This window comes from Bombina bombina, chromosome 2, assembly GCF_027579735.1.
Source record: "Bombina bombina isolate aBomBom1 chromosome 2, aBomBom1.pri, whole genome shotgun sequence".
NCBI classification, from domain to species: Eukaryota; Metazoa; Chordata; class Amphibia; order Anura; family Bombinatoridae; genus Bombina; species Bombina bombina.
In genome coordinates this window covers 1,444,333,049-1,444,356,373 of record NC_069500.1, presented here as the reverse complement: position 1 = coordinate 1,444,356,373, position 23,325 = coordinate 1,444,333,049, and the positions used below count along the sequence as shown (strand labels likewise).

The following is a 23,325-nucleotide window of genomic DNA, read 5'->3' as shown; positions in this document are numbered from 1 at the left end:
CAGTAACTTATGCCATGCGATAATTATATTCTTAACAGTGGATAATTTTTTAACTTTGTCTGGTAACTTCCCTTTGTAATGTAGTAAAGCTTTTAGGCCATATGGGGCCACTAAGAATTCTTCTATGTCATTTGTGGCAACATAATTTGCCTCTGTTAGCCATTCTAAAGCGAATTTGCCTATACATAATAGATTATATAGCTCTATGTCTGGAAAAGATAAACCACCCCCTGTTTTAAATAGTGACAAATGATGTAATGCAATCGCTTTACGTTTGTTGCCCCATAAAAATTTTGACACATCCCGCCTAAATGATGTTAGGTCTTTACGATTAATAAATATGGGCAAATTTTGTAATAGGTACAGGATTTTAGGAAATAGGACCATTTTAATTAAGTTTATTTTACCCGACAGAGTCAGTGGGAAATTGGCCCATCTGGCCATATCCTTAGACAATTTTGCCCAGATTTGAGGGTAGTTTAATGCATACCAATTTTCAGGGTCTCTAGATAATACAATGCCTAGATATTTTAATTTACCATTTGCATTTTTAAATGGCGCATTCTTATAGCTATCTCCTTTTTCTTTTAACCAGAAAATCTCTGATTTGTTGATATTTACTTTATAGCCTGCAAACTTACCGAATTCATCTAGAATTTGAATTAACAGAGGAATATTTTTTTGAGTATCTCTTAAGAAGACCAGTAAATCATCAGCGTATAATAACAGCGTGGTTCTTCTCTTCCCTAGCCAAATCCCATCTATTTCCTTTCTCAGAAGTATCGCTAGAGGTTCAATCGCTAAGTTGAATAAATAAGGGGATAACGGACACCCTTGTCGGGTTCCTTTCTGTAAAGTAAAGTTTTGTGTTATATTTCCATTTATCAAGATATTTGCCTGAGGCTCTTTATATATCAATTGTATCAATCTGAGGAAAGAGCCTGTGATTCCAAAATTACTAATTGTTGTGAATAGATGATCCCATGTAATCATATCGAAAGCTTTTTCAGCATCTATAGATGTAATAGCCATATCTGTTTGGCTCCCCATTCCCTTTTTTTTCGTCTGGTTCCAGTAGTAATCTATTATCAATTGCACTTTCCTCAGATTGGTTGTGGAAGTCCTATTGGGCATAAAGCCGACTTGATCTTTATGTATTAGTGGTGCCATCATTTTTTTTAATCTTTGGGCAATTATACTCATAAGCAGTTTATAGTCGTTATTTAACAGTGAGATGGGTCTATAAGAACCCATCTCTTCGGGGTTCTTACCTTTTTTCAAGACTAATGAAATTGTTGAAGTTGTAAAAAATTTAGACTGCATATTGTTATTGATATATATTTTATTGAAAAGGCCTTCTAACGTAGGGATTATTTCTTCCTGCAAAATTTTATATAGTTCTATCGGGATCTGATCTGGCCCGGGGGCCTTGTTACTCGCTGTTTTATTTATTGCTATTCTTATTTCTTCTTGTGATATAGGTCTATTTAGCACATCTAGGTCTTGTTTATCTAACTTTGGTAATCTGATTTTGTCCCAGAACTTTGTTTTAGCTTCCAAATTAATCTTATCCTTTGTATATAGCTTTTGATAGAATTCATATACATACTCGTTTATTTCTTTAATATTGGTCAATCTCTCTGCTCCCTTTCTAATCGTCTCTATAGCCCGTTTCTTCTTCTTAGCTTTTACTAGATTTGCCAAAAATTTACCAGCCCTACCACTATGTCTATAAAAAAACGCCCTTGTCCTAATATCTTCTTGTCTTGATTTTTGCATAAGAAAAGTGTCTCTTCCTGTTTTGGCCCTTATATATTTATCCCAGCGTGTCCCTGATCTATCACTTAGAAACGCATTATAGCAATTGCGTACTTGCCCTGCTAGCTGTAACTCTTTCTGTTGTGCTATCCGCTTATTTTTAACTAAGTACGCCTTGATTTCCCCTCTAATGAATGCTTTACAGGCCTCCCAAAAAATTTCGTAATTATTTTCATATTCCTTATTGTAGTAAAAATATTCCTGCCATTTTCTTTTTAACCAGCCCTTAAATTGAACATTTGTGCTTAAGTATGTAGGAAAAAAAAACTTTCCTGGGTCTCTTTTAGCCCCCTTGAATTTAAAGTTTAAAACAACAATCGCATGGTCTGATATTACTACTTCTTTGATATCTGTTGATATTTCTGTACCTAATAAATTTTCCGAAATCAAGAAAGCATCTATCCTGGACATAGTTTTATGGCTGTGTGATATACAAGAGAAACATTTTACATCTGGGTTCTGGATTCTCCAGATATCTTTAAGTCTTAAATTCTTACATAAATTCTTAAGTATTTTGGTTTCTGCTCGGCTATTACTATTCCTAGAGGGTTTCAACCTATCCAATGTTGGATACATCACCATGTTTAGATCGCCTCCCAGTATTATGTTCTGTGTACCATATTTCATTAGTTTGACTTGAATCTTATTCCAGAAAGTTTTGTCTAGGCTATTCGGGCCATAGATATTGCATAGGATCAGAGGTCTATTATATGCTATAATATGTAAGATTGCAAACCTTCCTTCTGAATCTAATTCCTTCTCCATAATTTTGTACTCTAATTTTTTATTTAATATAATTGCTACACCTCTTTTTCTTGTCGTGCAAGGCGTTGCAATCACCTCCTCTACCCATCCTACTTTAAGTTTATCTAATTCCTGTTGTTTTAGGTGTGTCTCTTGAAGCATAATTATGTCTGCATTATTTTTTTTTACATTGTTTCAGAATATTTTTCCGTTTCCATAAAGAGGAAATCCCTCCCACATTCCATGATATTACCTTTACTTGTTCAGCCATCAAATAATAATCAAATATACTTGTTCAGCCATCAAATAGTCAAATAGTCTAGTGTACCCAATCGCGTATTGCTAGAGAGGAGCAGAACAAAGAAAGGAGAGAAAAAAAAAAAAAAAAAAAAAAAAAAACAACATAAAACACAATAAACAAGAAACCATACATAATATAAAAACCCGGTACAGAGAAAACCTTCTCCGTATCGCCCCAAAGTGCTGAGAACACCTTTGCTCAGCTAAAACTGTAAACATAACTTCTCTTGGAGGTTCTAACCTATTAGCCATGACATCAACACTATTCATCCTCGCCATCTTTATTCTTATTTAGAACCTGGTTAGTATCCTTTTAAGGGTACTTTCTGCTGTGCTCTGTTACTGAGAAATCTGTCTAGAGTATAGGAAATCTTTCGCTTCTTCGTAACTATTCAATAGAACGTTTCCTTGTTCGTTAAAAATTTTGATTTTGGCTGGATATATAATTGAGGCTTTCAGGCCTAATTTAATTAAGCTTGTACAAATAGGTACCATTTCCTTACGTTTTTTAGACGTTTCTACTGAAAAATCTTGGAAGAGCAAAATGTTATACTCTCCTATCTTTACTGGGAATTTTTTCCTATATTGACTCATAATCATGGCTTTATCTTGAAAGTTCAAGTACTTGACAATAACTGGTCTAATCTTAACCCTACCGTCCGTGTAAGTTCTGGCGCTACCTACTCTGTGCGCTCTTTCAACCTGTATCCCTTGTGGGGGGATTTGCATACCTAATCCTAGGGGTAGCTGTATTGCCGTAAAATGTATTAAGTCCTGAAATTCCTCTGTCTCTGGGAGTCCTATAATTCTGACATTACTTCGTCTAGCTCGGTCCTCTAATTCCTCGACCTTGTTTTGGAGCATATGTATTTGGCTAGATTGTTCCGCTAATTTAGCTTCATGTTTAACATTCGTGTCTTCTAGGTCAGATATTCTAATTTCTGCTTCTTGTAACCTCTCTGAAAACTGTTTAACTTCTGCCCTAAACTCTGAAATGTCCCTCTTTACCTGATCAAATTGGGGCAACATAATATCTGATAGTTGCTTTACTAAATCCTGGGACTCCATTATCTGCATATTTGATGTTCCTAACAAGCTTCTATTCTCTGTATCTAAGCTGTTTCTTTTTGGCGTTTTTTTTTCTTTCCCTTTTGGTGGCATTGCCAGTGATTTATTTTTAATGGTGACAAATCTTTCCATATGTGTGTGTATGGGTATTTTAAACTAAGCAGGGCCTAGTGGTGGCCTAAACAATCCACGTGGGTGGACAGACAGAGGGTGGAAAAAAAGGGGAAAAAGGACAAAGGGAGGGAAGTGGTTGGAATGTGAAGGGTAAATTCTAAAGGTGTATTAACACTCTATTCGTATGAAGTGTGACTGACTGTGGTAATGCCTAATTCTGCATCAAGAAACAATTGTCTGTATTTTTAGAAACAATCATTTATCTATGGATATCGATATATTTCTTTTTCCTTATATACCCAGTGTCTGACAAGTTTACAAGCAGGTCTTTATAAACTATTATTAAGTATATTCTTTCAACGGTTTTATCTGGCCACAGTTAGACATTTAACTTTCTTAACATTTTCTTAACTTATTGCATTTATATAGCATTAAAAACTTAGCCTATTACAATACTATGAGAACCTAGCGCTTCATGTCTTGCCACAAAAAAAGAAAAAAATTGGGTATAACTTAATTTATAGCTCTTAAAGTGCTCTGAGTAGATCAATTCTTTACAAATAGTTCTTATAATTAGTTTTCAACAGTCTCTATAAAGAGCCTTTCTGGTAATAGGCGCAGCAAGCTGCAGGTGTTTCTCTTTATTTATAACTGCCTCTTTTCTTTTCTTTTTTCTTTCCTTTCCTTCTTTTCCTCTTTTTCTCTTTTCCTTTTTTTTCTTTCTTTTTTTTTTGCTATAGGCTCCTGCCTGGACAGATAATAAAACCTTGGACTGGTAGCATTCAACAGCTCTTATAGTCTTATATAGCCCCTCTTTCACTAGATCAGTAACAAAGTCTTAGACTGGCAGTATTCAATAACGTTCATAAGCCTATATGTCTCCTCTTCCACTCGCCAGTTATTTTTAATTTATAACCGCCTGAGTATAAGCCAAGATCAATGTAGCCCTTATCCATTAACCCAGGGAAACACCGGATAAAAAATAGAGAGATTATATTCCTCACTTTCCTGCTCCGCCAGGGCTTCACCCACCTTGCGGTACCTGGCTGGCGACAGCTATAGTGACCAACTTTTCTTACTCCCAGCGCTACTGCTGCAGCACTGCTTCGCTTAAGCAATAAGCACCTTGATACCATATGCAAACAATACGACTGTTAAATCTCTCCTAGTCGCCTTAAATTGTATATGTTACTCTTCGTGGGGGGGACACTGCTTGTATCAATATGTTGTTACATGTAGGGGGGGCTTATTACGCTGATTGCCCATACATAGACAGGCCTTGACTTATTTGGGACCTCCAACCTTGACCAATGTTCCAACAATTCGTTTCCTATTCCCCAGTACGCATTATCCCAAGTGCATATCTGACCTTGACCTTGTCTTGTCTCCCTTATTCTTCGTTCCCCCCACACCGGATCTTCCAGATAATAAACAGTAAAAGTACCTTACTTTGGAATTGCTTGTTGGCTCTCCGGTTTTGTAGGCATACTTATCTCTTTGCCACTTATAGTCGTCTCTCCACTCAGGAGCACTGTTCCTCCAAGAGGTGACCCGGGTCGTGGGTCGGCTGTTGCGCCTGTTAAGTGGCGGCCGTTTTGCTCACCCTCCGTCGGGATCCAAGCTTCCCGCTCTTATTGCGGGTACCAGGCAGCTCGCCTAAAGGTCCGGCTTGTCGAGTCGAATCCTCGGAGCACTCGGGGCTTGTTACGCGCTCACTCCCAACCAGAGCGCTACCACACGCAGCGTCCGTGCAGCTCCGCCCCTTCCGGCCGTCACCCTTTAAGATTGCTGTTCTATCTGAATCATGAAAGTCTGCAAAGGTTACTCTTAAGGTGGAAGTGTAGAGTTATGTCACAGAAGCAGGAGTGGGAGCTGTACAAAGGTAACTCTTAAGGTGGAAGTGTAGTGTTATGTCACAGAAGCAGGAGTGTGAGCTGTACAAAGGTAACTCTTAAGGTGGAAGTGTAGTGTTATGTCACAGAAGCAGGAGTGTGAGCTGTACAAAGGTAACTCTTAAGGTGGAAGTGTAGAGTTATGTCACAGAAGCAGGAGTATGAGCTGTACAAAGGTAAATCTTATGGTGGAAGTGTAGTGTTATGTCACAGAAGCAGGAGTGTGAGCTGTACAAAGGTAAATCTTATGGTGGAAGTGTAGTGTTATGTCACAGAAGCAGGAGTGTGAGCTGTACAAGGGTAACTCTTAAGGTGGAAGTGTAGTTTTATGTCACAGAAGCAGGAGTGGGAGCTGTACAAAGGTAACTCTTAAGGTGGAAGTGTAGAGTTATGTCACAGAAGCAGGAGTGTGAGCTGTGCAAAGGTAATTCTAAGGTGGAAGTGTAGTGTTATGTCACAGAAGCAGGAGTGTGAGCTGTACAAGGGTAACTATTAAGGTGGAAGTGTAGTTTTATGTCACAGAAGCAGGAGTATGAGCTGTACAAAGGTAACTCTTAAGGTGGAAGTGTAGAGTTATGTCACAGAAGCAGAAGTGTGAGCTGTACAAAGGTAACTCTTAAGGTGGAAGTGTAGGGTTATGTCACAGAAGCAGTGTGAGCTGTACAAAGGTAACTCTTAAGGTGGAAGTGTAGAGTTATGTCACAGAAGCAGGAGTGTGAGCTGTGCAAAGGTAATTCTAAGGTGGAAGTGTAGAATATGTCACAGCCCCTTGACAATTTGGCCCCTCCTTCCATAGCTTTGAAGTCACACACGTATCCTCAGCCCTGGCATACCCCTCTGACACGCTACCTATGCAGATGTTCCGCACTGCTAAGTGACACTGGAGAAAATCTCGGCTTTCAGCTGATGTTCTTCATTATAAGTTCTTCATGAACTCCAATATTCTGCCCTTAACCTCTCTAAGTAGGATTACTTTGCTACTCTTAGCTCAACTCTTTTGTCAAACCCAATGCATCTGTTCTCTACTTTTAGTACCCTTCCCCGCCCACCCCGCCTCCTATTTCCACTTCTCTCTCAGCTCAAGATTTTGCCAACTACTTCACCAGCAAAATAGATTCCATCAGAAACAAAATCATCTCTCAATGCACTACCGGTCTCCAACCCCCTTATCCATTTGCAAATGTCCAAACCCCACAAAGCCACAGATTCAGCTTTTTGTTCTGCCCTTATATCCTCCTCTCACCCCACCACCCTCGATCCCCTCACCGTTACTGCCCTTTCTCCTACACTTACACTCACACATATTTGTATTCTCTCCCCAGTACTGGTTTAGTTCCCTCATTCCTTAAACATGCACTAATTACACCTATCCTCAAAAAATCTTCCCCTTCAAACTACTTCCCTGTTTCCCTACTCCCCCTGATTCAAAACTTTGGGAAAGGCTTTGTTTATACGCGTTTAGCACTTTTACTCACATTGCAATATGTATTTTGCACTCAACACTCAACAGAAACTGGCAATCGTTAAATTAAGTCAAATTAAACTTTCAAGATTCAGATAGAGCAGCAATTTTTAACAACTTTCCAATTTACTTCCATTAACAAAATGTGCACAGTCTTTGTATATTATGAGTGTGCAAGAATTCACAGAATATATTTATATGCATTTCTGATTGGCTGATTGCTGTCACATGATAGAGGGGGAGTGGAAATAGACATAACTTTGAAATTTGTCAGAAAAAAAAATCTACTACTGATTTGAAGTTCAGATTAAGTTCTATTGCATTGTCTTGTTATCATGATTTTGTTGTTGCAAATCTACTGTATTTACTGCTCCTTTTAGGTTACTAATGACCTAACTATAGTCTGCAGACTTTGAAACTGTTGTTCACACTCTAAACCTCCATTTAACCTTCAGCCCTCTCATGGTTCTCCCCCTATCGGTTTAACTGGACCTTTAGTGTAGCCTTCTCTGGCGCATTCTCTAACCCTTTACCACTTTCTGTTGGGATACCACAAGGCTTTGATCCCCTTGGCATTGATCCCATTCTCTTCTCAATATATACGTCATCCTAGGTTCCTTAATACAGTCCCATGGGTTATCATTGATATGCTGATGATACCCAAACGTACTTCTCTTCACCAGGACTATCCCCTTTCTTACTAACTTGTGTCACTAACTGTCTTTCTAATATTTCAGCAGGGATGTTCGGTCACTACCTTAAGCTAATGCTCTCCAAAACTAATTACCCTCTCTTTCAGAATGGCTACCCTCAACTTTTTATAAATATGCATAATAACACCCCAACCTCACATGCCCAATGTCATAGGGTCACACAACCTAGATCTCTCTTTCACTCCCTACATCCAGTGTTTGGCAAATTCCTGCTGCCTGCACCTTAAAAACATCTCCAAAAGTTGCCACTTCCTCACACAAGACACAAATAAGACTTTTAATTCATTATCTCATCATTTTCCGCCTTGCCTATTGCAACTCCATCCTCTCCGTCCTCCCTAGCTGGAGTCTATCTCACTTACAATCCATAATAAATACCTCTGATCTTCCTTACACATTGCTCCTCATCTGCTGCATTTCTCTGCCAGTCCCTTCACTGCATACCTCTAACCTCCAGAATAAAACACAAAATCCTAACTCTGACATTCAAGGATCTCAATAACTGCTCTCCACTATATCTCTGACCTTGTCTTGAGATACTACTCCTTCTGTCCCCTTTGCTCTGCTCATGACTTCCTTCTCTCTTCCTCTTGTTACCTCCGCACATTCCCATCTACAAGATTTCTCCAGATTGGCTCCTATCTTGTGGAAATCTCTGCCTCGCTCAACATGATTCTCCCCTAGTTTTCAAACTTTCAAGCACTCCTTAAAGACTCTACTGTTCAGGGATGCATACAATGTACACTAATATTTTCTCATCTTAGTTCCTCTCATCCTTTAGTTATCCTCTTGAACCCCCTTAGCATGTAAGCCTACGAGCGCAGCTGCTTTGTAGATCAGCTTCATGAGAGCAGATGTGAAACACTTGGCAGGGCCCTCTATTCCTTTGTCTCCCATAATTGTTACTTTGCTTATTAGACCCATGTTTATAGCAGCACAGAATCTGTTGGCGCTCTACAAATAACTGATAATAATAATAGGAGATATTTGGTAAGGCCATGCAGTAGTCAATATATGAGAAAATTAGGGAATGAATTACTATTTTTGAAGCTTCTTGAGTAAGAAAGGGTCAAATTCTAGGAATGTTGTGTAGGTGTGCAGGATTTGGAAAGAGATTGTATATGTGGAATGAATGTGAGTTCAGAGTCAAGTGCTGCACCAAGACAGCGGACATGGGGTGAGGTGCTGAGAATAGAGTTTCCTACAGTAAGAGAAATGTCTTGGAGAGGGAGAATAATAAGCAGTTTTAGACAGATTGAATTGGAAGTAGCAGGAAGATATCCAAAGGGAAATTGCAGAGAGACAATTGGTTATCTAGTTGAGTAAAGAAGGAGAGATATCAGAAGAAGAAAGATAGATTTAGGTATCATCAGCATATAAGAGAGGATGCATAGATAGAGAAAAGCAAGAGTGTTGTGGTACTTCTACTGAGGATCTACTGTTACAGTAAGTTGAGAGAAATTGAGTTAGACAATTATTGACAAATCATTTTAATAATTTAGAGGCAAAGGAAAGGAAGGAGAATGCCTGATAGGTTGTGAGATGAGAAGAAGAGAGGAGTGTGAAGACTTTTTCCTGTTACAGGAGGGTTTCATTAATAGAAGGGGTTGCTTAAAGGGATGTGAGAGAGAGATATTTTATTGAAAATTATGTCAATTTTTTTTTAAGTGATCAGCAAGAGTTTGAGTAGTGAGTTTGAGTAGTGAGTTTGAGTAGTGAGTTTGAGTAGCGAATGTGGTAGTGAGTTTGAGTAGTGAGTTTGAGTAATGTGTGGTAGTGAGTTTGAGCAGTGAATGTAGTCATGAGTGTGGTAGTGATTTTGAGTAGTGAATGTAGTCATGAGTGTGGTAGTGATTTTGAGTAGCGAATGTGGTAGTGAGTTTGAGTAGTGAGTTTGAGTAATGTGTGGTAGTGAGTTTGAGCAGTGAATGTAGTCATGAGTGTGGTAGTGATTTTGAGTAGTGAGTGTGGTAGTGAGTTTGGAAGTGTATGGAGGAGCAGGTGGACGGAGGAGAGAAATAAAACAGCCTTCTGGGGTTGAATGAGTAATTGAGTTGACCTGAGGGAGGAGAAATAGATTTGTTTGGCCAGGCTGAGGGCTGAATTGTATGATCTGAGGATACATTTATAATGCAGGAAATCAAGGTGTGTGATTTTCTTCACTGCCATTGCCGTGAAGATCTCTGAAGATAGCAAGTTTGTGCCATGATTGTCGTCAAATGCAAGTGCATGGCAAACTGTGGAAGGTGCAGCTTGTTCAACTACTAGATGTTTAGTGCAAGATTATATAAGGTCACAAGGTTTAGGCAGAAGAGGGATGAAATGTTGGAGAGAAGAGATTTCAGTTTGGAAGAAAAGTCCTGTAAAGTAGCAGTTTTTTGAGGGTTGAAGAGGATGCTGCTGTCAGGTAAAGTTAGTAGATGGTGGTCAGATAGAAAAAAGGAAGTTAGAGAACTCAGAACCAGGTCAATCAAGTGGCCTTCACAGTGGGTTGGAGATGATGTCCACTGAGACAGACCAAAAAAAGGAGTAAGAGATAGACGTTTAGAGGTTTCAGGCAGGTTATGGTTGTCAGTGGGTATGTTGAAGTCAATTAAGATGAGGGAAGAGAAGTTGGAAATGTGGGAACCATTCTTGAAAGCTATCTAAATATTCTGGTGCTGGACCAGGATAGCATGAGTTTCAAAGGATGAGAAAGAAAGGGAGGGGGTTGAAGTAATGCAGCGGAAGGTACAGTATATAGACAGACCCCCTCCTTGTCGGTCCCTGGCTTGACAGAAGCAGTTGTGTTACATGAGATAAGTTTCTGTGAGGGCTAACAAGTTGATCGTGAAATAAAAAGGTCATGAATATAAGCTTGTTGCATACAGAGCGTGCACAAGAGAATTGTACGGTATTAGCAGAGATGCAGTTAGTGAGGTTAAGAGGGTTAGGTGGGTAAGACTTTGGAGTAGTTAGTAATTGTAGTGAGTAGAAAGAGGGTGGACCTGGATTAGACGAGACATGTACATCATACTTGTGTAAGTGCAACACTTACAAGATCACAGGTGTATGTGCATCATACCTCTTGTGTAGGTGCAACAATTTAAAGATCACAGGTGCATGTGCATCATACTTGTGCACATGCAACACTTACAAGGTCACAGGTGTATGTGCATCATACCTCTTGTGTAGGTGCAACAATTAAAAAATCACAGGTATATGTGCATCATACTTGTGTAGGTACAACACTTACAAGATCACAGGTGCATGTAAATTATTTTTGTGTATGTGCAACACTTACAAGATCACAAGTGCATGTGCATCATACCTCTTGTGTATGTGCAATACTTACAAGATCACAGGTGCCTGTGAATTATTCTTGTGTATGTGCAACACTTACAAGATCACAAGTGCATGTGCATCATACCTCTTGTGTATGTGCAATACTTACATGATCACAAGTTCATGTGCATCATACTTGTGTACATGCAATACTTCAAGATCAGACACACTGACTAATTTATACTCCCCATAGGTTTTTATTCCCTTACATGATAACCTCTTGTATCCTACTGATACTCCTTACCTAGATGTTTCCTTCTCTACATCTTTTCATATCTTAACTTGTTTCTCTCATTCACCCACAGGTCGAAATCCACTCAACTCCTTTGGGCACCGTCCCAGCTCCAAGAAACGTCGCAAGTCTCGGACAGCTTTTACCAACCACCAGATTTATGAGCTTGAGAAACGTTTTTTGTACCAGAAGTACTTGTCTCCTGCAGACCGGGACCATATTGCCCAGCAGTTGGGTCTTAGCAATGCTCAGGTCATCACCTGGTTTCAGAACCGTCGAGCAAAACTCAAGAGAGACTTGGAGGAAATGAAAGCTGATGTGGAGTCCCTTAAAAAGTTACCACCTCATGCCTTGGAAAAACTGGTGTCCATGCCTGAAACCAGGCTTAGGGAGGATGAGGAGGAAGCCAGGAGGAGAGGCTATTCTCCCACCACACGGGGAGTCTTTGCCCAGTCACCTCGCTGCTCTTCTATGGAACATACAGCAGATGAATTCTCAGAGGATGAGGAGATTGACGTAGATGACTAACCCAGAGGGTTATGAAGTTATAGACAGGCATGATGTGTTTCATGTCTCTCCAGATCTCAGAAGGTTGGGGTGCCAGTAAAAAATAAATACATAAATAATAAAGATATTTAGAAATGGGTCTACTATATGTACCAACAAAAAGATTCAGAACTTGTCATTTACTATCAGTCCCTTCAGTTTGGGGACAAAATATGGTGGCACAGAGTATCACCGCCATTGAACTAGAGACACATTTACAACCTTTAACCACATAAACATACAGCTGTCTGAGATACATGAGCTTATGTATTTATATGACTGACACAGAAGCCAAGGAAATGCATTATTTGGTTTACAGTAAATAATGTGCAAGAGATGTGTTGTCCTATCTCTGTATAGATCTAGAAAGCTCTAATAGACAACTGAGCTCTCAAGATGAACGGAATGTTAGCTCCATGTGTTCCTTGTATTACTGAGGTTTAATCTACAAGAAGGGCCACAAGCGTCTCGTTTGGTTTGCATAGAATTTACAGCTCTATATTTTCTTTACAAATCACTTTCCTCAGGAGTTGTTTCTACGTCACGTTCCTGCTCTGAGCTGTCTTTGCTGTTTTTTTCTTCATATACAAACGAAGTGTCTGGTCGGTTAAGAAATGTATAACACATGTTTTCATTGCACACTGACAGTGTAAACTAAATTATTATTTGCTTTAATTTGTTCCTCATGAGCCATTTTACCTGCTGCAGAGTATTAAATTGCTTACAAAAGAGCTCATTTACCTTTATTTCATCATTTGAAATGGCTGATTTTGCCGGTGGTGTCCACCTATACTGAAAGTTTAGAGATAAGGAATAGATGTATTGGGCTTTGGTATACAGAGATGAATAACAAAGACGCATGTGTGTGTACAGAAAACATAATTTATGTAAGAACTTAACTGATAAATTCATTTCTTTCATATTGGCAAGAGTCCATGAGCTAGTGACATATGGGATATACAATCCTACCAGGAGGGGCAAAGTTTACCAAACCTCAAAATGCCTATAAATACACCCCTCACCACACCCACAATTCAGTTTATAACGAATAGCCAAGTTAAGTTTACCAAACCTCAAAATGCCTATAAATACACCCCTCACCACACCCACAATTCAGTTTATAACGAATAGCCAAGTTAACGAATAGCCAAGTAGTGGGATAATAAAGAAAGGAGTAAAAAGCATCAAAAAAAGGAACTGGAAATGTAATTGTGCTTTATACAAAAAATCATAACCACCATAAAAAGGGTTGGTCTCATGGACTCTTGCCAATATGGAAGAAATAGTTCTTACATAAATTATGTTTTCTTTCATGTAATTGGCAAGAGTCCATGAGCTAGTGCCATACGGGATAGTAATACCCAAGATGTGGAACTCCACAGAAGAGTCACTAGAGAGGGAGGGATAAAAATAATAGCCATTTTCCGCTGAAAAAAATAATCCACAACCAAAAAAATGTTTTTTCTCATAGTTGAAAAGAAAAAAACATAAACATAAGCAGAGGAATCAAACTGAAACAGCTGCCTGAAGAACTTTTCTACCAAAAACTGCTTCCGAAGAAGCAAATTCATCAAAATGGTAGAATTTAGTAAAAGTATGCAAAGAAGACCAAGTTGCTGTTTTGCAAATCTGATCAACTGAAGCTTCATTCTTAAAAGCCCACGAAGTGGAGACTGATCTAGTAGAATGAGCTGTGATTCTCTGAGGCGGGGCCTGACCCGACTCCAAATAAGCTTGTTGAATCAAAAGTTTCAACCAAGAAGCCAAGGAAATAGCAGAAGCTTTTTGACCTTTCCTAGAACCAAAAAAAACAACAAATAGACTGGAAGTCTTCCTGAAATCTTTAGTGGCTTCAACATAATATTTCAAAGCTCTAACTACATCCATAAAATGTAAGGATCTCTCCAAAGAATTCTTAGGGTTAGGACACAAAGAGGGAACAACAATTTCTCTATTAATGTTGTTAGAATTCACAACCTTAGGTAAAAAACTTAAATGAAGTCCACAACACCGCCTTATCCTGATGAAAAATCAGAAAAGGAGATTCACAAGAAAGAACAGATAATTCAGAAACTCTTCTAGCAGAAGAGATAGCCAAAAGGAACAACACTTTCCAAGAAAGTAGTTTAATGTCCAAAGAATGCATAGATTCAAACGGAGGATCCATAATCCGTCTGAAGTCTTCTATCAAGCGGCGGCTGAAGAGGTCCAGAAGAGGCTCCAAAGTCTTCATCCTATCCGGGAAGAAGAGGAGATCCGGACCGGCAACCATCTTGATCCAAGCGGCATCTTCTATCTTCATCCGATGACGAACGGCTCCATCTTGAAGACCTCCGGCGCGGATCCATCTTCTTCTTCCGACGTCCATCTGAAGAATGAAGGTTCCTTTAAGGGACGTCATCCAAGATGGCGTCCCTCGAATTCCGATTGGCTAATAGGATTCTATCAGCCAATCGGAATTAAGTTAGGAAAATTCTGATTGGCTGATGGAATCAGCCAATCAGATTCAAGTTCAATCCGATTGGCTGATCCGATCAGCCAATCAGATTGAGCTTGCATTCTATTGGCTGTTCCGATCAGCCAATAGAATGCGAGCTCAATCTGATTGGCTGATCGGATCAGCCAATCGGATTGAACTTGAATCTGATTGGCTGATGGAATCAGCCAATCAGAATTTTCCTAACTTAATTCCGATTGGCTGATAGAATCCTATCAGCCAATCGGAATTCGAGGGACGCCATCTTGGATGACGTCCCTTAAAGGAACCTTCATTCTTAAGTTGGACGTCGGAAGAAGAAGATGGATCCGCGCCGGAGGTCTTCAAGATGGAGCCGTTCGTCATCGGATGAAGATAGAAGATGCCGCTTGGATCAAGATGGTTGCCGGTCCGGATCTCCTCTTCTTCCCAGATAGGATGAAGACTTTGGAGCCTCTTCTGGACCTCTTCAGCCGCCGCTTGATAGAAGACTTCAGACGGATTATGGATCGCCAGCCCCCGCTTGGGCTTGGATGAAGATTTCGGAGGCTTGGATCAAGACTTCGGAGGATGGATCGGTGAACCTGGCATGGTGAAGATAAGGTAGGAAGATCTTCAGGGGCTTAGTGTTAGGTTTATTTAAGGGGGGTTTGGGTTAGATTAGGGGTATGTGGGTGGTGGGTTGTAATATTGGGGGGGGTATTGTATGTTTTTTTTTTACAGGCAAAAGAGCTGAATTATTTGGGGCATGCCCCGCAAATGGCCCTTTTCAGGGCTGGTAAGGTAAAAGAGCTTTGAACTTTTTTAATTTAGAATAGGGTAGGGCATTTTTTTATTTTGGGGGTCTTTGTTATTTTATTAGGGGGCTTAGAGTAGGTGTAATTAGTTTAAAATTGTTGTAATATTTTTCTAATGTTTGTAAATATTTTTTTATTTTTTGTAACTTAGTTCTTTTTTATTTTTTGTACTTTAGTTAGTTTATTTAATTGTAGTTATTTGTAGGTATTGTATTTAATTTATTTAATGATAGTGTAGTGTTAGGTTTAATTGTAACTTAGGTTAGGATTTATTTTACAGGTAATTTTGTAATTATTTTAACTAGGTAACTATTAAATAGTTCTTAACTATTTAATAGCTATTGTACCTGGTTAAAATAAATACAAAGTTGCCTGTAAAATAAATATCAATCCTAAATTAGCTACAATATAATTATTTGTTATATTGTAGCTATATTAGGGTTTATTTTACAGGTAAGTATTTATCTTTAAATAGGAATAATTTATTTATTAAGAGTTAATTTATTTAGTTAGATTTAAATTATATTTAACTTAGGGGGGTGTTAGTGTTAGGTTTAGACTTAGCTTTAGGGGTTAATACATTTATTATAGTAGCGGCGAGCTCCGGTCGGCAGATTAGGGGTTAATAATTGAAGTTAGGTGTCGGCGATGTTAGGGAGGGCAGATTAGGGGTTAATACTATTTCATATAGGGTTATTGAGGCGGGAGTGATACGGATTAGGGGTTAATAACTTTATTATAGTAGCGGTGAGATGCGGTCGGCAGATTAGGGGTTAATTATTGTAGGTAGCTGGCGGCGACGTTGTGGGGGGCAGATTAGGGGTTAATAAATATAATATAGGGGTCGGCGGTGTTAGGGGCAGCAGATTAGGGGTACATAGGGATAATGTAGGTTGCGGCGGTGTACAGAGTGGCAGATTAGGGGTTAAAAAATTTTAATAGAGTGGCGGCGATGTGGGGGGACCTCGGTTTAGGGGTACATAGGTAGTTATGGGTGTTAGTGTACTTTATAGCACAGTAGTTAAGAGCTTTATAAACCGGCGTTAGCCCAGAAAGCTCTTAACTACTGACTTTTTTCTGCGGCTGGAGTTTTGTCGTTAGATTTCTAACGCTCACTTCAGCCACGACTCTAAATACCGGCGTTAGAAAGATCCCATTGAAAAGATAGGATACGCAAATGGCGTAGGGGGATCTGCGGTATGGAAAAGTTGCGGCTGCAAAGTGAGCGTTAGACCCTTTCCTGACTGACTCCAAATACCAGCGGGCGGTAAAAACCAGCGTTAGGAGCCTCTAACGCTGGTTTTCACGGCTACCGCCCAACTCTAAATCTAGCCGTAAGACTCCAAGGAGGAGAGATTGATTTAATGACAGGATTGATATGAACCAAAGCCTGAACAAAACAGTGAATATCAGGAAGCTTAGCAATCTTCCTGTGAAATAAATCAGAAAGAGCCGAGATTTGTCCTTCAAGGAACTTGCAGACAAACCTTTATCCAAACCATCCTGAAGAAACTGTAAAATTCTTGGAATTCTAAAAGAATGCCAGGAGAATTTATGAGAACACCATGAAATGTAAGTCTTCCAAACTCGATAATAAATCTTCCTTGAAACAGATTTACAAGCCTGTAACATAGTATCAATCACTGAGTCAGAGAAATCTCTATGACTAAGCACTAGGCGTTTAATTTCCATACCTTCAAATTTAATGATTTGAGATTCTGATGGAAAAACGGACCTTGAGACATAAGGTCTGGTCTTAAAGGAAGTGGACAAGGTTGGCAACTGGACAGCCGGACAAGATGCGCATACCAAAACCCGTGAGGCCATGCTGGAGCTACCAGAAACACAAATGATTGTTCCATTATGATCTTGAAAATCACTCTTAAAAGAAGAACAAGAGGCGGGAAGATATAAGCAGGTTGGTAACACCAAGGAACTGCTAACGCATCCACTGCCTCCGTCTGAGGATCCCTGGACCTGGACAGGTACCTGGGAAGTTTCTTGTTTAGATAGGAAGCCATCAGATCTATTTCTGGAAAACCCCACATCTGAACAATCTGAGAAAACACATCTGGATGGAGCGACCACTCCCCCGGATGTAAAGTCTGATGGCTTAGATAATCCGCTTCCCAGTTATCTACACCTGGGATATGTACCGCAGAAATTAGACAGGAGCTGTATTCCGCCCAAGAAAGTATCCAAGATACTTCTTTCATAGCTAGGGGACTGTGAGTCCCACCCTGATGATTGACATAGGCCACAGTTGTGATATTGTCTGTCTGAAAACAAATGAATGGTTATCTCTTCAACAGAGGCCAAACCTGAAGAGCCCTGAAAATAGCACGGAGTTCTAAAATATTGATTGGTAACCTCGCCTCTTGAGATTTCCAAATTCCTTGTGCTGTCAGAGATCCCCAAACAGCTCCCCAACCTGAGAAGACTCACATCTGTTGTGATCACAGTCCAGGTTGGACGAAAAAAAGAAGCCCCTTGAACTATACAATGGTGATCTAACCACCAAGTCAGAGAAAGTCAAACATTGGGATTTAAGGATATTAATTGTGATATCTTTGTATAATCCCTGCACCATTGGTTCAGCATACAAAGCTGGAGAGGTCTCATATGAAAACGAGCAAAGGGTATCGCGTCCGATGCTGCAGTCATGAGACCTAAAACTTCCATGCACATAGCCACTGAAGGGAATGATTGAGACTGAAGGTTCTGATAAGCTGAAACCAATTTTAATCGTCTCTTGCCTGTTAGAGACAAAGTCATGGACACTGAATCTATCTGGAAACCTAAAAAGGTGACCCTTGTCTGAGGAATCAAGGAACTTTTTGGTAAATTGATCCTCCAACCATGTTTCCGAAGAAACAACACTAGTTGATATGTGTGAGATTCAGCAAAATGTAAAGACTGAGCTAGTACCAAGATATCATCCAGATAAGGAAACACGGCAATACCCCGTTTTCTGCCTCGCGAGCCTAATTTTGCCCGGGAAAATTTAATGAAAAAACAGTCAATTTGAAAAAAGACTATACCCCAGGTAAGAAAAATATTTTCCTAAATATGTGTTTTCCAAAATATGAAACTGATAGTCTGCAAAAGGAAATATACATAGACCTGACTCATGGCAAATATAAGTACAATACATATATTTAGAACTTTATATTAATACATAAAGTGCCAAACCATAGCTGAGGTGTCTTAAGTAATAAAAAACATACTTACCGATAGACACCCATCCACATATAGCAGATAGCCAAACCAGTACTGAAACAGTTATTAGTAGAGGTAATGGAATATGAGAGTATATCGTCAATCTGAAAAGGGAGGTAGGAGATGAATCTCTGCGACCGATAACAGAGAACCTATGAAATAGACCCCCGTTAGGGAAATCATCGTATTCATAAGTGATACTCCCTTCACGTCCCTCTGACATTCGCTGTACTCTGAGAGCAATCAGGCTTCAAAATGCTGAGAAGCGCATATGAACGTAGAAATCTTAGCACAAACTTACTTCACCACCTCCATAGGAGGCAAAGTTTGTAAAACTGAATTGTGGGTGTGGTGAGGGGTGTATTTATAGGCATTTTGAGGTTTGGGAAACTTTGCCTCTCCTGGTAGGATTGTATATTCCATACGTCACTAGCTCATGGACTCTTGCCAATTACATGAAAGAAAATTACAAAATAATGATTTCCCTGCAAGCTCAACCCATTTTAACAGGTTGTGGTTTTAAGAACAAAACAGTTTCATATACAAAAATAAACATAAAGAAGCATTTTCTCATACATTTTATACTCTACAGCTGGTATAAAAAGTCAATGGAAACACTTTAAATGGACAGGAAATTCATAACTAAATTTGCATGATTCCGATAGAACGTGAAATTTTAAGACTCTTTTAAATTCACTGCTATTTTCAAATGTGCTTTGCTCTCTTGGTATCCCTTGTTGAAAAAGAATACACACATATCCTACACTAATGGAAGTTAGTTGCTGATTGGTGCCTGCACACATTTGTCTCTTGTGATTGGCTAACTAGATGTGTTCAGCTAGCTGCTAGTAGTGCAATGCTGTTCCTTCAGCAAAGAATAAAAAGAGAATGAAGCAAATTTGATCATATAAGTAAATTGAAAAGTTGTTTAAAATTGTATGTTCTATCTGAATCATAAACATTTTTTCTGACCCTTTAAGGAAAACAATTTTACAGTATAGCATTCCCCATAGGTGTAATACTAACTGTGTGACAGGTCTGTGGCTCTGGGACAACCAACCTGTACAATGCTGGGGGGGGGTGTCTTCTATAGCTGCATAACACTATCAGATTGTTAAGGGAAGTCCTCTCATGACTACAAGTCTGTATGCTAGTGCTGAGGGGGGGGGGGAGGTCTTCTATAGCTGCGTAACACCATCAGATTGTTAAGGGAAGTCCTCTCATGCCTACAAGTCTGTATGTTAGTGCTGGGGGGGGTGTCTTCTATAGCTGCGTAACACCATCAGATTGTTAAGGGAAGTCCTCTCATGCCCACAAGTCTGTATGTAAGTGCTGGGGGGGATGTCTTCTATAGCTGCGTAACACCATCAGATTGTTGAGGGAAGTCCTCTCATGCCCACAAGTCTGTATGCTAGTGCTGGGGGGTGTCTTCTATAGCTGCGTAACACCATCAGATTGTTAAGGGAAGTCCTCTCATGCCCACAAGTCTGTATGCTAGTGCTGGGGGGTGTCTTCTATAGCTGCGTAACACCATCAGATTGTTGAGGGAATGGAAGTCCTCTCATGCCTACAAGTCTGTATGCTAGTGCTCGGGGGTGTCTTCTATAGCTGCGTAACACCATCAGATTGTTAAGGGAAGTCCTCTCATGCCCACAAGTCTGTATGCTAGTGCTGGGGGGTGTCTTCTATAGCTGCATAACACTATCAGATTGTTAAGTAGGCTTACCATAATTTTTAGAGGTGAAACTGGGACCACCTGGTGCGGTGCCAGTGGGGGTGTGGTCAGGAGCGTGGTCAAGGGGGCGTGGCAATTACCGGTCCTTTTAAAGTAGTAGCTTTTATGTGTGTAATGTTTTGTGGATACTCTACCCTTCCTCAGACAAACAAGTGAATCACACAGTTTAAATAGACCATAACACCGCCCCCTAGTGAAAAAGACACCATTACGTTGTCATGGCAAATAAATCATTAATCTAGATCTCAGATTCTAAATAATGCCAAACATCAAGCATAATTATCACTTTCATAATTATCAATTTCACAATTTAATATCTGCAGTGTAATATGTGTTTTATGTGTCTAATTAAGGAACAGAGCCAAATACTGATAAGGCATAAATACAACATTGAATGAAAGTAATAAAGAAACACGTACCTGCTAAAGCTGTTTAAGAGGCTACTCTATACCATAATGCAGGAAGATTACAGCCAAAATGTTATCCTGCATGAAGTAAAGCGAGATCCAGGCCAAAAATCATGCCTGTCTGTACTTCCTAGTCATACCCATATGATTCCCCTAAAGGTGTATTACCGACAATGACACCAAGGCTCGGGGGGGGGTGTTAAATTCTTAGAAAAATATACCAAGTAGTATTACAAAATTAAAAAACCCCTATGCTGCTCACTCAGCCTGTAATACTAAATGTAAACTTTGAAGGACACAAACGTTAAGCTAAGCAGGGCTGTATGTAACAAAGTACCAGCATCCAACTATGCTGGAGAGCCAAAGTCCAGTCATTTTAAATAATGTGTCCGGGTTTCAGGTGGTCTGAAACCCGAACACATGATTTGAAACCTGGAGGTGGCAACCCTACTGGGACAGAATGAACAACTGGGTGGGACACTGGGACAGCGCCTCCAAACCGGGACAATCCCAGTAAAAGTGGGACTTCTGGTAAGCCTATTGTTAAGGGAAGTCCTCTCATGCCTACAAGTCTGTATGCTAGTGCTGGGGGGGTGTCTTCTATAGCTGCATAACACCATCAGATTGTTAAGGGAAGTCCTCTCATTCCTACAAGTCTGTATGCTAGTGCTGGGGGTGTGTCTTCTATAGCTGCATAACACTATCAGATTGTTAAGGAAAGTCCTCTCATGACTACAAGTCTGTATGTTAGTGCTGGGGGGGGGTGTCTTCTATAGCTGCGTAACACTATCAGATTGTTAAGGGAAGTCCTCTCATGCCTACAAGTCTGTATGCTAGTGCTGGGGGGGGGGGGTGTCTTCTATAGCTGCGTAACACCATCAGATTGTTAAGGGAAGTCCTCTCAGGCCTACAAGTCTGTATGCTAGTGCTGGGGGGAGTCTTCTATAGCTGCATAACACCATCAGATTGTTAAGGGAAGTCCTCTCATGCCTACAAGTCTGTATGTTAGTGCTGGGGGGGGGGTGTCTTCTATAGCTGTGTAACACCATCAGATTGTTAAGGGAAGTCCTCTCATGCCTACAAGTCTGTATGCTAGTGCTGGGGGGGGGGTGTCTTCTATAGCTGCATAACACTATCAGATTGTTAAGGGAAGTCCTCTCATGACTACAAGTCTGTATGCTAGTGCTGGGGGGGGGAGTGTCTTCTATAGCTGCGTAACACCATCAGATTGTTAAGGGAAGTCCTCTCATGCCTACAAGTCTGTATGCTAGTGCTGGGGGGTGTCTTCTATAGCTGCATAACACTATCAGATTGTTAAGGGAAGTCCTCTCATGACTACAAGTCTGTATGCTAGTGCTGGGGGGGGAGTGTCTTCTATAGCTGCCTAACACCATCAGATTGTTAAGGGAAGTCCTCTCATGCCTACAAGTCTGTATGCTAGTGCTGGGGGGGGTGTCTTCTATAGCTGCATAACACCATCAGATTGTTAAGGGAAGTCCTCTCATGACTACAAGTCTGTATGCTAGTGCTGGGTGGGGGGGGTTGTCTTCTATAGCTGCATAACACTATCAGATTGTTAAGGGAAGTCCTCTCATGACTAGAAGTCTGTACGCTAGTGCTGGGGGAGTGTCTTCTATAGCTGCATAACACTATCAGATTATTAAGGAAAGTCCTCTCATGACTACAAGTCTGTATGCTAGTGCTGGGGGGGGTGTTTTCTATAGCTGCATAACACTATCACATTGTTAAGGGAAGTCCTCTCATGATTACAAGTCTGTATGCTAGTGCTGGGGGGGGGTGTCTTCTATAGCTGCGTAACACCATCAGATTGTTGAGGGAAGGGAAGTCCTCTCATGCCCACAAGTCTGTATGTTAGTGCTGGGGGGTGTCTTCTATAGCTGCGTAACACCATCAGATTGTTGAGGGAATGGAAGTCCTCTCATGCCTACAAGTCTGTCTGTATGTTAGTGCTGGGGGGTGTCTTCTATAGCTGTGTAACACCATCAGATTGTTAAGGGAAGTCCTCTTATGCCCACAAGTCTGTATGTTAGTGCTGGGGGGGTGTCTTCTATAGCTGTGTAACACCATCAGATTGTTAAGGGAAGTCCTCTTATGCCCACAAGTCTGTATGTTAGTGCTGGGGGGGGTGTCTTCTATAGCTGCGTAACACCATCAGATTGTTGAGGTAAGGGAAGTCCTCTCATGCCTACAAATCTGTATGTTAGTGCTGGGGGGGTGTCTTTTAGAACTGAGTAACACCATCAGATTGTTAAGGGAAGGGAAGTCCTCTCATGCCCACAAGTCTGTATGTTAGTGCTGGGGGGTGTCTTCTATAGCTGCGTAACACCATCAGATTGTTGAGGGAATGGAAGTCCTCTCATGCCTACAAGTCTGTCTGTATGTTAGTGCTGGGGGGTGTCTTCTATAGCTGCGTAACACCATTAGATTGTTGAGGGAATGGAAGTCCTCTCATGCCCA

The 23,325-nt window shown here is 40.3% G+C and overlaps 1 protein-coding gene across 1 annotated transcript in view; it reads left to right on the top strand.

Moving 5' to 3' along the window:
* The window catches only part of LBX2 (ladybird homeobox 2), a 193,758-nt gene extending 180,820 nt beyond the window's left edge, over nucleotides 1-12,938 (top strand). The window contains exon 2 of the mRNA XM_053700374.1: nucleotides 11,741-12,938. Coding sequence (XP_053556349.1) covers nucleotides 11,741-12,195 — 455 coding nt within the window. The 3' untranslated portion in view covers nucleotides 12,196-12,938. The remainder of the gene's footprint in view (nucleotides 1-11,740) is intronic.
* The last annotated feature ends 10,387 nt before the right edge of the window (nucleotides 12,939-23,325 follow it).